Raw genomic sequence first — 13,873 nt, 5'->3', positions numbered from 1 at the left:
TCAACATCAAACACGTGTGAAAATTTAAAGAGACAGACTCCAGAGAGCGTGTCATTTTTATCAATATAATATTGGTAATTTTGAGCCATGGGGAAAGAAAAAAAGAAGGTAATTTGAATTTTGATATATTATATAATCAAATGATATGTCTGTGTAATCGTTTGCACGTGTGATGGTTTTTTATTTCAATCTAACCAAAATTAATTTGTAGGCCTCAATCAAGAAGAGTTGTGTGTGATTCCTATAGCCAATGAAGTGATTATGAGGGCGTGTGCGTCAGTCTAGGATTAGGATATTGTAGGCCTAGCTAAGTTTCTTCACAACACTTTATTTATATTAAGCGTGCAAGTGATTTTGTTTAATTAATAATTACTAATAATATCAGAATTCATCATTAAATTGTCATTACAATTGTAAATCCTAGTTAATTACACTTGTTTGATGATTTAATTGGTTATTAAATTATCAGAGCAGAGAATGAACCCTTTTTTTTTCTCATTTTATAGTACACTAGCGGAGCAGCTACAAGCTTCATATCCAGAACATCAGCTGTCAAAAAACTTCAACTAACCTTAGTTGATTTCAGGTACATTGATTGATTGAAATATATATTTATTTATGTACAAACTGTCAATATGTTTTCCTATTTATTTTTAATGTACAAAGCAAACACCACATTTGATGTTTATAAAGCTCTGTCTGCACTTCTATCAAATTAGTTTGACAAAAAAAGTGTGATGTGCCCAAACCAAATATGGTAGTGATATGACATCACTATGTCCATATATGGGAATATCACAATCACATTTTTTGTCACATAAAGTTTGATAGTGTAAACAGAGCTTAATATCCAGTACTTTTTATTTACTGTTCATTGTATAGGCGTTTGTGTATATTGAAAGGAATTTACCCAGTACAGCCTAAAAATGTTAAGAAAGCAAACAAAGGTAGCAAAACACCAAAGACTTTCTTTCGATACAAGGATATACAGTTTATTGCTCATGAACCAATCATCAACAAATTCAGAGAACATAAGGTAAATATAGGTGTATTCCACTTCTATCTAAACATTCAAGAACAGTCAAGAACATCCATAAAATAAATAACGATAAATAATATTGCATTGTATCCACTCATCCAAGTATGAGTATGATTAAAGTAACTAGTTTACCTTGTGATAATTCAGCTTCTTTAAAAGATTTGTATTGCAAACAATTAACTGTTGTATTGCTAGCCAGTAGAATAATTAACTAAGTGAAAATAAACTCATAAATCCTGCCGGAGAGGCATCACAAATCCAAATATTTGTTTAATATTGCAATTTTTCTTTTGTAGACTTTTCTTAAAAAGATGAAGAAAGCGGTTGCAAAACGAGAAGACAAGGCAGCAGAAAGATTATTTGAGAATAAGCCGAAGTACCGACTTGATCATATTGTGAAAGAAAGGTATAGTCAGCACATACGGTGAATGACAGGTGCTGAGAAGGACCAGGGTATTTAGTCACGAGCCATGTGTACATTACACCTCAAGTCCTTATCCAAGAAGACTAGGGGTTGTGGCAATCCAGCCTTATCCGCGCAATCACTTGGCTTTCTAATAATAGTAGAGAAATAAGTAAAACATAATATATCAAGGGCTAAAGAACTAATCAAGTTTAGCGCCTAAACATTGAAGAATAAATAGTTAATAAATAAATAAGGGCAACCTCAATTACCTTTTATATTTCAGGTATCCCTCATTTGCAGATGCAATCAAAGATTTACACGACCCCTTGACACTGTGTTCCCTGTTCGCTACATTAAGAGTATCTGCCAAGCTCTCATTCACAGAAGGTGTTCGTCTCTCTCGCCGTCTCATGTCCGAGTTCATGAACTTTGTTATTGCTTCAAGGTCATTAAGAAAGGTATTGAAACGTTTCATTTAACATTATTTTTGGAATTTGTAGTGAAAAAGAATTTTTGTTCAATTTTGAGTATTTGTTGTTGTTATGTTTCAGGTATTTTTATCTATCAAAGGAATCTACTACCAAGTTGAAATTCAAGGTCAGCCAATAACGTGGATTGTACCATATCAGTTCAACTATAAGGTATTACACACACACATATTACATAGCCATTCAACATACGTATCAATAATAATACATGCTATGCACCAGGTTAATTTGCAAATGCAAACATTACATCAATATTTTATGTCAGCAGGCAAGCAAAATAGCGCATAGGCTAATGAAATAGGTACAGTAATTGTTTCAAATATTTGATTCAAGTCGCAGCCAATGACCGTGTTACTTCCTTAATGAGACTTGGCTTAAAAATTATAGGTTTTTTACCCATTTCTATATTTGCTGAGGGTTTGAATGAAAGTAGGTTGGCTAGTATTATTTTGGCTAGTATTTATTCTGGAAGTTAATAATCAGAATCTAACATAACTTTGTACTTCTTTTAACAGCAACCAGTAGATGTGGACTTAAAGATAATGTCAACGTTTGTGGAGTTCTTTACCACACTCATTGGATTCATCAACTTCAAACTGTACCATTCCTTGAACCTTCACTACCCTCCTAAGGTTAATTGTTTTCTTTATTTCAGCAAATACAATAATAATTGAATAGTAGATTGGTGGTGTAGACATGTGTTTCTGTTTCTCTAATCGGTTTGCTATAGTGTGCGTGTAAAGTATCTTGTCTAAAGCTTTGTCTACACTATTAAACTTTATGTTTTAAAAAAAATGTGATATGCCCATATGGAAACAATGATGACATAATTTGGGCACATCACACTTGTTTTGTCAGAGTATTTTGATAGTGTAGACCTTTAGGATACAATCAAAATGGCACAGACATGTCTCGAACCATTGCCTCTTACATGCTAGGGGATACCATGTACCACTCTCAACTATAAGTCATAATTGTTATATAACAGATGTTGTGTAATAGGATTATAAAATGAAAATAATTTAACATTTTATTTATTTAATTATTTTATTTTATTAATTTTAGCAATACATTAAAACAATACATAAACTTTGAGTGTGCCAAGGACTGACAAAAGAAGTTAAAGGACCACTGTCGCCATAAGGCGTGCCACACCAGCACTCAAAGCATAAATTAAAACATAAAACAATGTAAATATGTAATATTAATACCATAATTATATACATTAAAGAGGCATAGTGTTTTATTAAGTAAGTTCTGCTCCACATTCATGTTCACATTAAAAAACCTCTTTGACATATAGCAGAACAAAATGTCATGTTTTTCTTTATCAGTTAACTGTGACAGAGAAGAGCAAGAAGCTGGACAATGGACTGGCAATGTGCTTAGATCATGACGACACAGATGAGCGCATCGCATCACTGGTTCACGATTTAGTGAAAATAGATAACACGATCATAGAGGATGATGATGAGGAGGACGACGAGCTTATTGAAGCATCTGTAGGTTTTGGTTTTTTTTTCATACACATTCAAAGTTAAAGTTACTGGTATTTCAAGCATGTTAACAAAAACAGCTCCAATAAGTTAGTTAAGTTGGGTATCATTCAAAAAAGGAAAAATCCAATTAATAAAAGCCTAGATCATTTGTGGCAGTTGGTTAACATAGTTCATCAGTAAAGGATTTTGCATGGAAAGAGAAATAGCAATATGTGTACTATGACACTATAAAAATATATATACTGTCTATTTGCAGGGTCTGGATATGGAGGCTGTACAAAAGGCACGAGAGGAGGAAAAACAATTACGAAACCTAAAGAAATTATTTGAGAATTGTAAATTCTTCTTGTCTAGAGAGGTTCCAAGGGAGAGTTTAGCATTTGTTATAAGGTATGCTGCACAGATACTTTGAAATCAAGGTGATATAAGCAGCAAAAGTGATATTGAATAAGTCTCTATAGAGCAGCTAATGGCAACCAGACTATACAGATATCAAAGTATTTTAGAATTAGCAAAGCATTACAATCACAGGCTATATACAGTAAGAACCAAAGCACTAAACGACAAAACAGAACAACAAAGTAAAATATATAATCATAACAAACTAGAAGGGCACTCAAAGAGGCCAAACTTCCATCTATGCATATGAAATTTTAATGACATGTGCACATACAGTTATGAAACCACTTTTAGAGAAATCCTGCTAACTAACAGATAGAAACAAACACATACACACATGATTGACCACATAACATCTCGCCATTCTGGCGGAGGTAACAATTGATTAGTGTGTTTTATATTTTTTTTGCAGGAGTTTTGGAGGGTGTGTGTCATGGGAGAAAAGTCTATTTCTAGGAGCAACGTATGACATTAGTGATGAAAGTATAACACATCAAATAGTTGACAGGCCGCAGTGTGATACACAGTATATATCAAGGTAAATACTCACAAGTGACTTGTATAACGATTTAGATTAACAAATGTATTTACTATAATATTTATTTAACCCAGAGTCATCATGAGTTGATTGATCGTTATCACATTAAAATATATAAATATAGAGGGTTACTGGGTGGGAAGGTCGTTTATAATAGTTATTAGGGTTGATAACTGTGTTGCATAGATGTAGAGGGTCATTCAATTTAATTTATTTCCACAATATAATAATAACAAACTGGATATACATAATAAATACAATGAAGTAGTCATGTGGTGGGGAGAATCATATAAGTCAGAAAGACTAACTTTGACCCACCCCCAAGATATGGAGAAGGTTTGGGATACTCTGGCTCAGATGGGTCATGCTCAGTCTAACCTAATTAGGGCCCATAATAATGTTATTTTAGCTTGTTATATACTTTGTACTCTTACTGTACTTTACTATTTTTTTAATGTAATTTTTATGAAATAAATGTTGAACCTATTAAGGGGACACCTTACTTTGAAAATTATTGAATGGTGATATGTTTTAAAACTATGACCAACCTCTGTCCAGTGGACAGAGGTTGGGACACTCTATTGGGTCCAGAAGGTGTGTCCAAAGTAGTGTCAACAAGCATTTGTACATTTCTTATCTTCCAGGTACTATGTCCAACCTCAATGGGTGTATGATTGTGTAAATGCTAAGTTGTTATTACCAGTTGAGGATTACTTCATTGGTGTCAATCTCCCTCCTCACTTATCGCCGTTTGTTGAGGAACAAGATGGTGATTACGTACCACCAGAGAAGAGAGTGCTAATGGCACGCCAGAAAGGGATAATGCCAGGTAGTAAACAGATATTTTTTTTTTTTTTTTTTTAACGAGTAAATAAGTTACAGTTGTACAATGGAATTATTGTATACTTAATAATGTTGTCGTATTCGATTGGGAACTTTTGTTGTCAACGTAAATATTCGTTGAGTACTTTTTGTATTCGAATTGTAAATTTGTGCTCAACAAAATGTCATTCAAATAGAAAACGTTGAGAACGAAAGCTTTTTCGTTATGAACAATCTAAAAAATAGCTCAAAATAGTCCGTTAGATGAGTACTCATTGGAAAAACTACTCAACGGTCCCACTCGAATACGACAATTATGATTTAATATTGTATTATAGACACAGCTGAAGAACAGGATGAAGTGGAGGATGAGGAGGAGGAGGAAGAAGAAGAAATAATTGAGGAAAGTGAGGGTGAGGAAGATGTTGAAGAAGGGAGCGAAGATGATGAAAGCAACAGTGATGATGAAGAAGAGGAAAATCCATCTGAAGAGGAGGAAGAGACAAACCCAACACAAAAGAAAAGGAAAAAGGTATGGTTTAAATGAATGAACTAAAATTCACATATTATATTGCATAGGTATGAAAATATGTACTACTGTACTAAGAACATCTGAAGTTTAGAATTGCTTCAGACCTTTATCATCAGCTCGGACTATACTTCATGATTTCATTTTTGTCTTAAATCTCTCATGCAGACCAGCATTCAATATCTAAAATCTTTTTTAATTTTGTCTTGAAGGATTTGAACAGCAGCACACTGTCGGTAGAGGCTGGTCATGTACAACCAGTCGACAAAGACAGAGCGGCTAAGAAACAAGAAATGGAAGAAAAGAGACTACGGGAAATGATGCTACCAAAGAAGAGAAAGTGGCTGTATGATAGAATCGTACAAAAGAAAAAGGAAAAATCAAAACAAGCCAGGAAGCTGACAGAAAGACGTGAGAAACATGATGAGAAACTGAAAAATAAAAAGAGGAAGATAGCAACCTGAATTATGTATGAATTAAATTTACAAATAGATATGTATTCAATTTACAAATATCTGACACTATAAATCCTGTACTGTATGTCTAAATAAACAATAACTTGGTGTACTTATATCACAACAACAGTAAAATATAATTTTAGCGAATTTCATTTTAGATTTTAATTATCATTTCCGTAATAAGAACGTCTAATGTACAAATAAAGTGTGTACAGTGATTCTGTATACCAAATAAAATCTTGATTGCGTTTTTTGATTGATATAGTAATGTGTCCCCTTAATAGAGGTGTCCCTTAAACAGGTGTTGGCCTTAGTGTTAAAACACTATTTCACATTGTTTCATGGAAATTACTGCGTGGGTATGCTGTGGATTGCCCAAGTCTTTGCCTATAATGCTCTGTCTACACTATCAAACTAGTTTGACAAAAAAAGTATGACGTGCCCAAATACTGTATGGGTTTTATGCGACATTATTGTTCCCATATATATGTTGGCACATCACATTTTTTTGTTACATAAAGTTTGATAATGTAGACAGGACTTAAGAACTCTTTCAGAAAACTTGGCTTCAGAAGGAGGTCACACACAGGGTACAATTTGCATCTACCATACAGAAATTAACACCGAAATAAAGATAAACAAATTGATTTAAAATTTGACATACTTTTATTTATTTATTTTTTATTAGTGTCACTATAATTCAAAAATTCTTTTGGTCAGTAGAAAGACAGTATATTCTTGAAAGTTTTGTACAATTAATTTTTTTGATTGGAATGTTGAAAATAAAAATGTTACAACTTTGAATTAAAGATTTATGAAGCCATAATCTACTTACATGGTTGAGAAAGGTTTAATATCATTAATGTACCATTTGAAAACCTGATGTCATCTGCTATCATGATTTCGCTAAACCATACATGTTCTTAAAATTAACAACAGTTCTTTAGTCTCTTTTAAATGGAGCTGATAAACAAATTGAAAGCATTTGGAGTGTTCGGGATTATCTCAAATTATTCTACTGCAGTAAATACATTTTTTACTGCAATATTTATGAGGCAATTCTGCAGTAACAAACAAGTTAAAACAAACACAATGTATATTACAGCTGTAACACTATAGTAGAATCATTTTGACATAAAAACACAACAAAGAATCATTTTGAAATTGTCCCAGTGATGATAAAATCAACAAGTGGATCATGACAAAATTATTCTACTGCAATTACTGCAGTAACAACTCAAACCAGATGACCCAGTATTAATTAACTCATCACAGGTTAACTATTCACTTGTACCATTTGGCTAGGAATAAAATAATAATTCTATTTTAAAGTAATGTATGAATTTAATATACTTTACTAAAATAGTTTTAAGTAAACCGTAATATGAATTATATTGTAATTGCATTGAATGAGAATCTTCCATGTATTAATAATTTACTACATTTATTCATAATTCATTTACAAATAATATTAATTTATTAATGTTGCATAACCAAACATAAAATATATTATGAATTTGTAATCATTCTAAGTAGATAATTTGTATTTTTGGTTAACCTTCTAATAATATTAATTTATTTTTAATCTTCATTTAAATAAAATAGTACTTAGATTCATAGATAACAGAGGGAAATGGTGAACAGCTGTCTATAATTGTATTGGGTATAAAATCTAATAATTTAGATTAATTTACAATTAACTTTGAAATGTTCAGTGACATCATTACGATTCATCATTTCCGCCTATAAGTTGTTATATATAAGTAGCAGTTATATTCTAAAAATACCAACAAAAAAAAGGAAAAAACTACAGAATAGGTTTTTAATTTTTTGAAAGATTTTTGGCATAAATTAGAGGCACATATTCTGCATTGGTTAATATATTATATAGCAAAAAGTTGTAATGGGCAGTCCAATCCAATGAGATATTCTTGTTTAAAAAGGCATGACATTTGTCAAATGTAGAATAACAAAATATATAGATACCCATTTTAGTAGACAGGGGCTAAAACTAAATACTAAGTTGTAATCTAGTTTATTCTACCATTATACAATGGGGTTTAGACACCATTGTGTTCAATACCAAAACATACACTAAGCTCTGTCTACACTATCAACATTTATGTGACAAAAAATGTTATGCAGTATATAGACATGATGTCATATCACTACCATATTTAAACATATCACTACCATATTTAAGCATATCACTACCATATTTGGGCACATCACACTTTTTTGGCCAAACTAATCTGATAGTGTGGACAGAGCTTTAGAGGATGGTGTATGTCTGCAGTATGTATTGAATGATATTGTAAAGTTTCAACAATAATTAAAAACAGAAAAATCAATAAAATATATTACTCAAAAAAGAGAATACAAAACAGGAAAAATAATCATAAGGAAATAATAAAGTATTTTGGAAATATATAACATTTCTTTCATATTTACAATTGATCAAAATCTGAATCCTTTTGTCACGTCAATCACCTACACCCATTGTTATAATTGTCGCTTTTGAAGAAAATTCTGGACAGGTAATAGTTAATTTTCATTGTGATAAAGAACAGTAAAGTTATGGTAACATAATAGGTCTTTTGATTATCGAGCAAAAATGAGGCTTTTCAATGGAGGATGGGTTTTCTTCTAAATCATCAATCCATAAGCGCTGTCTACACTATCAAACTAGTTAGTTGGGGACTTTCGGTATTGTTGGACCTAGGCTCTGGAACCACCTACCTTTGAACATTAAACAAACATCATTTTTGAGCACCTTTAAGTCACTACAAAAACTCACATTTTCTGATATTTTTGGCAGCGCCATAAGCAATGATGTGCCCAAATATGGTAGTGATACCCAAACATGGTAGTGATATGTCATTGTGTCAATATATAAGCATATCACTTATTATTTTGTCACATATACTAGTTTTATAGTGTAGACAGAACTTTAAACAACAACCATATTGACGTCAATCATCAGTTTGACAAAAACATGTGGTGTGCCCAAATATGGTAGTGATATGCCCAAACATGGTAGTGATATGCCCAAACATGGTAGTGATATGTCATCATCATGTCCATATATGGAAATGTTGTTTGTCACATAAAGTTTGATAGTGTAGACAGAGCTTTAAACAGCAACCATATTGACGTCAATCATCAGATGACTTTTGTCATCGTCACCGCAGACATAACATTAATACTTGCTTTGCATCTATCAACCCATTACAAACACATGATTCTATATTTACCTTTTTTATTTAATTTTAAAGGTCAATTTGTAATGGCAATTAATTTAGAAATATATTCTAAAGAAAAATATTGTTTCACTCTGAATTATTTATTACACTCATTTCATGTGCAGAATACATATAAAAAATTAATAATATTTATAATATATAAATCAAAAACTCTTCAAATATACATTTTGTTTAATGAACCAAACTATTCCACCTCTTCTGATTCAGAAATCTTAATTATTATTTTATTTTACTATTATAATTCATCAAACAAAGGGATAATGTTTGAAAATGTTTTTATTCTCATTATAAAATGCAACAGAGTATTATTATGTACACCAGTTTTGTGATAAAATACTTTTAGAATTACTATTGGCTTTGCCGTGTATTGGCAAACCCAGGGCTAATGCTTGCCATGTGTTCCCCACCCTATTGAAAGACCAGAACATGTCAATTATAGCACTTCCCTTTTCTATTTATTATATATTGGCAGTAGCTGATTATACTATTAAAGTAACCCTTCACCTGATATATGTTGAAGTATTAAAAGCAGTAGAACCTCTATTAAGGGGACATCTTTGAGACCAAAAAAGTATCCCCTTAACTGTATCCCCTATATTGCCTGTAGTGTTAAACATACAGAATTATTGCAACACTACTGTACATCCATTTAATGGAAATGTGTCACCTTAAAAAGGTGTCCCTGAATAGGGATGTCTCCTGAATGGGTGTGTCTTCTGAATGGGTGTGTCTCCTGAATGGGTGTGGTTCTACTGTATGCTTAGTAGTAATAACCTTTGAACTAAACAATTTCATCTTTTATGATGTTGAATATTATGTGATTTTATTTTAATAGGGAAACTTTTTTTCTCGATGACCCGCCTTGTGACCATCACCAGGAAGTAATGGAAATCTAAAATAATGCCTCTTCGACTTTGTCCACCGACTTGTACGTTTTCTCTAGTCGTGCTTGTTTGCGCTTCTCAAGCTCGGCCTTCCAGGAGGGGACAGCTGATGAATCTTTTGGAATGATTTCTACAAGAAAAAATAATATAAATAATTATTTATGTTTTACAAAAAAAAAAAATACAGGACAGATAAAACACAAACAATTCCAGGGTTTATAGTCAGACACTACAATAATATTAGGGAATGACCTTTTCAGACACTACAATAATATTAGGGAATGACCTTTTCAGACACTACAATATTAGGGAATGACCTTTTCAGACACTACAATAATATTAGGGAATGACCTTTTCAGAGCAGTCATTGCAATAAACACTGTTGTGTGATGTGATTACCCTAAAAAATGCTTGCTAAATATCTGCATAAACAGGTAAAAGATGAAACAAATTTTGCACTGCAGTAACTGCAGTAAAATAATTTTGACATGACCGAAAAATGGTATATAACTGATATCTTGACATGACAACTTAAAACCCAAATAACATGACTTAATAGCCTAGTTCTCATTACTGTCCTAAAGCTGTATCTACACTATATCAAACTTGATGTAACAAACAAAATGTGATGTGTGCCCATATATGGACATGATGATGTCACATCACTACCATATTTGGGCATATCACTACCATATTTGGGCATATCACCACCATAAACTAGTTAAATGGTGTAGAAATTGCTTAAGAATTTAGATAGCAATGACGTATAAAATTATATCTTTGGCAAGTTATATTTCAGTTTTGTTTATAAATGAACCAAGGTAAATTACGTAAAACAATTAAATTACTGAATGATTCAAAATAATTTTTTAAAATCAGCAAGACTGGATAAACTCATTTTAAAAGTTACCATATTACCTATATATATAATTTAGAACATGCTATTAAAGAATCATATAACAGCAAAAAGCTAGTAAAAAGAAACAGAGATAACAATCTAGAAGTAAACTACCAATCCAAGTTAAATTCACATGAAATATTTCATAGATAAGATTATAGTACAAATTTAAAACAAAAGAAGCCACTTTTGTATTGTAAACAAAAAAAATCAGTGTTGTGAGTTTTGTCCAAGCATTGCAGCAGTATAGAGATTTTCCTGGATGGTTGGATGGACAAAGATAGTGTAATCAAATCATTATACCAAAGAGGAATTATAATCTGATTTCTCCATGGCTACAGCTTCTTTATATATATACCCCGTAGAGTATTATAGTATCAGAAGATAACCATACTCTGTTTAACACTATCAAACTAGTTTGACACAAAAAGTGTGATGTGCCCAAATATGGTGATGATATGCCCAAATATGGTAGTGATATGATGTCATCATATCCATATATGCAGAGCACATCACATTTTTTTGTCACATCAAGATTGATAGTGTAGACAGAGCTTAAGTCTTGTGTCAGAATTTAGATTAAATTAGAAGTGGGATTATACTCGAACATGGGATTATACACAAAACATACAGTTTATATTTTGTTAAGACTTGCACATAACTTTCATATTATAATGTTTACATCTGCTGAATTTGATCAAGCATCATCAATTTACAATCAATTTGTTTATGTTTTCCACTTTGCGCTCCCTCATCATATAAACAACACTATGTTATGAGACAAGTTGATGTAAACTAAAGTATAATTTCTGTATTTTCAGTTTTTATACAAAACCCAAAATAGATACAATGGTATTTCATATTAAAGTCCGTTTACAAAGAGAAAGTGACAAATGAAGAGGAACCATGTAAAACAGATGTGATAATAAAACGTAAATAAATAACACTGCTTTTACAAAACAAACATATCTTATCACATTTTTCACAATAAAAGTAAAACTTAACTCTTAAATTTAAAAAAACAATTTTACCTTGTTGTATTAACAATCTACAAGAAAAATAAAATTGTTGACACTTTCTGTTTTTAAACTTAATTCTAAGGTGCGTGAATAAACTTTGACATTTCTTGTTTTATATCAAATCATATGTTTGTCGTTATTTATCTAATACTCAAGTTGAAAAAAGAAACAATAAAATGATATTGTTACCTGCTATATGTAATTTTTTATTCGTTTGTTCCACATCACCTAAACTACGAGACCTTTGTTTACGCTCCATTAATTCCTTCTTCCACTGTGGAATATTTCCAGACTGCTCTTTATTATTCTACAAGAAACAGAAATATAAAATTAAATAAAGTCACACGTTTGTAAGAGTATTAGATCTCTCAAAACTCCATAAATACCTTTCCAGTCAACAGCAAACAAACCATATGAAAGGGACACCTTCGGCACCCAACAAAATGTCCCCTAAATTGGTGTTGGCTTTTATACTATAGTGTTAAAACATAGGATTCAATTCAATTCAATTCGTTTCACAGGAAAGGGTTCCCTTATTAGGGATTGGCTGTAATGTTAAGCCTTGTCTACAAAATCAAACTATGACATCATCATGTCCATATATGGGCATTTTTGACACATAAAGTTTGATAGTGTATATAGACAAGGCTTTAAAATATATCTGCCCTTGTTCATTTCATAGGGAAGTGTCCTCTTAATAGGAGTTTCTCATAAATATGTGTGTCCCACTGTATTACAAGTGTCTTCAAGAACATGGACATGATATTATTGTAGTCTTTTAGGCCTCATCTACACTATCAAACTTTATGTGACAACAATGTTGATTTGATGTGCCCATATATGGACATAATGATGTCATATCGCTACCATATTTAGGAATATCACTACCATATTTGGACACATCACACTTTTTTGTCAAACTATTTGATAGTGTAGACATAGATTTAGACCACTTTTTTGAATGGATTTTGGGATCTTAGGAAAACTGTTGTTTTGGGACAGCTTTCAATTTTATGGTGTTCAGATCTGGAAGAATGGAGTTGGCAGTTGCTGAGTTCCATTTCAATTTGGTTATACTGACTAAATATTTTCTTTAGGTCACTACCTTTCATATATCACCAAGACCCACCATTAAAAAAACATCTATTATTGAAAATGAAACTATATTAAAGTCTGTATGAACATTCAATGTAGGAAATATAATGTATACAAAATGAGTATGATTTATTATTAGTATTAATGACAAATGTATTACTGTATTAGGCAGTATATCTATAAATATAACATTGCATTAATATGTATTAATAAAATAAAAAGAAATTAATATTCATGCAAAATGTCATGCAACAAATAAAATGACAAATGAAAGAAATTAAATTATAATAATAAAATATAATATAAAAGAAAATTACATAAATTAGAATTATTTATTTTATTTATTTCGAAACCCAACTAACAGAAAAATTTGCCAATAACAGGAGGGTTCAGACATTGTCATAAAGGTCTGGTCATTAGAAAGCATTTTATTAATTTATTAATATTTAAATTTAGGCCTTTAAATGAAATCTGGTTTTAAGAGAGTTCACGAAATTAGCATGTTGTATATACAAAAGTCATGCAAAGATTAAAAT

The 13,873-nt window shown here is 31.4% G+C and overlaps 2 protein-coding genes across 6 annotated transcripts in view; one reads left to right on the top strand and one right to left on the bottom strand.

The window, feature by feature from the left end:
• Position 1: 1 nt before the first annotated feature.
• LOC140044690 (pescadillo homolog) lies at positions 2 to 6,844 on the top strand. The gene is made up of 13 exons (XM_072089318.1): positions 2 to 108; positions 507 to 586; positions 883 to 1,036; positions 1,336 to 1,445; positions 1,729 to 1,903; positions 1,997 to 2,086; positions 2,449 to 2,565; positions 3,268 to 3,435; positions 3,689 to 3,822; positions 4,244 to 4,369; positions 5,014 to 5,198; positions 5,530 to 5,723; positions 5,933 to 6,844. Exons 1-13 carry the CDS (start codon positions 88 to 90, stop codon positions 6,182 to 6,184), a joined length of 1,806 nt encoding a protein of 601 aa, XP_071945419.1. The 5' UTR covers positions 2 to 87; the 3' UTR covers positions 6,185 to 6,844.
• A 162-nt stretch (positions 6,845 to 7,006) lies between these two features.
• The window catches only part of LOC140044689 (uncharacterized), a 32,304-nt gene continuing 25,437 nt past the window's right edge, over positions 7,007 to 13,873 (bottom strand). For 4 of the 5 annotated variants that reach the window (XM_072089317.1, XM_072089314.1, XM_072089313.1 and 1 more), the window contains 2 exons: positions 12,432 to 12,549; positions 7,007 to 10,455 (listed from right to left, as the gene is read on the bottom strand). In XM_072089317.1, coding sequence (XP_071945418.1) covers positions 10,334 to 10,455; positions 12,432 to 12,549 — 240 coding nt within the window. In that variant the 3' untranslated portion in view covers positions 7,007 to 10,333. Of the gene's footprint in view, positions 10,456 to 12,254; positions 12,272 to 12,431; positions 12,550 to 13,873 lie in introns of all 5 variants that reach the window. The other variant, XM_072089316.1, reaches the window with a different exon arrangement.

Source organism: Antedon mediterranea, chromosome 3 (assembly GCF_964355755.1).
Source record: "Antedon mediterranea chromosome 3, ecAntMedi1.1, whole genome shotgun sequence".
Classification (NCBI taxonomy): Eukaryota; Metazoa; Echinodermata; class Crinoidea; order Comatulida; family Antedonidae; genus Antedon; species Antedon mediterranea.
Note: the sequence above shows the minus strand (reverse complement) of the source record. Positions and strands in the feature narration are given on the sequence as shown.

Coding starts and splice junctions, on each gene's coding strand:
- LOC140044690 (XM_072089318.1), top strand. CDS start 88: ATGGGGAAAGAAAAAAAGAAG. Junction 3,436..3,688: donor ACGAGCTTATTGAAGCATCT/GTAGGTTTTGGT, acceptor GTCTATTTGCAG/GGTCTGGATATGGAGGCTGT. Junction 4,370..5,013: donor GATACACAGTATATATCAAG/GTAAATACTCAC, acceptor CTTATCTTCCAG/GTACTATGTCCAACCTCAAT.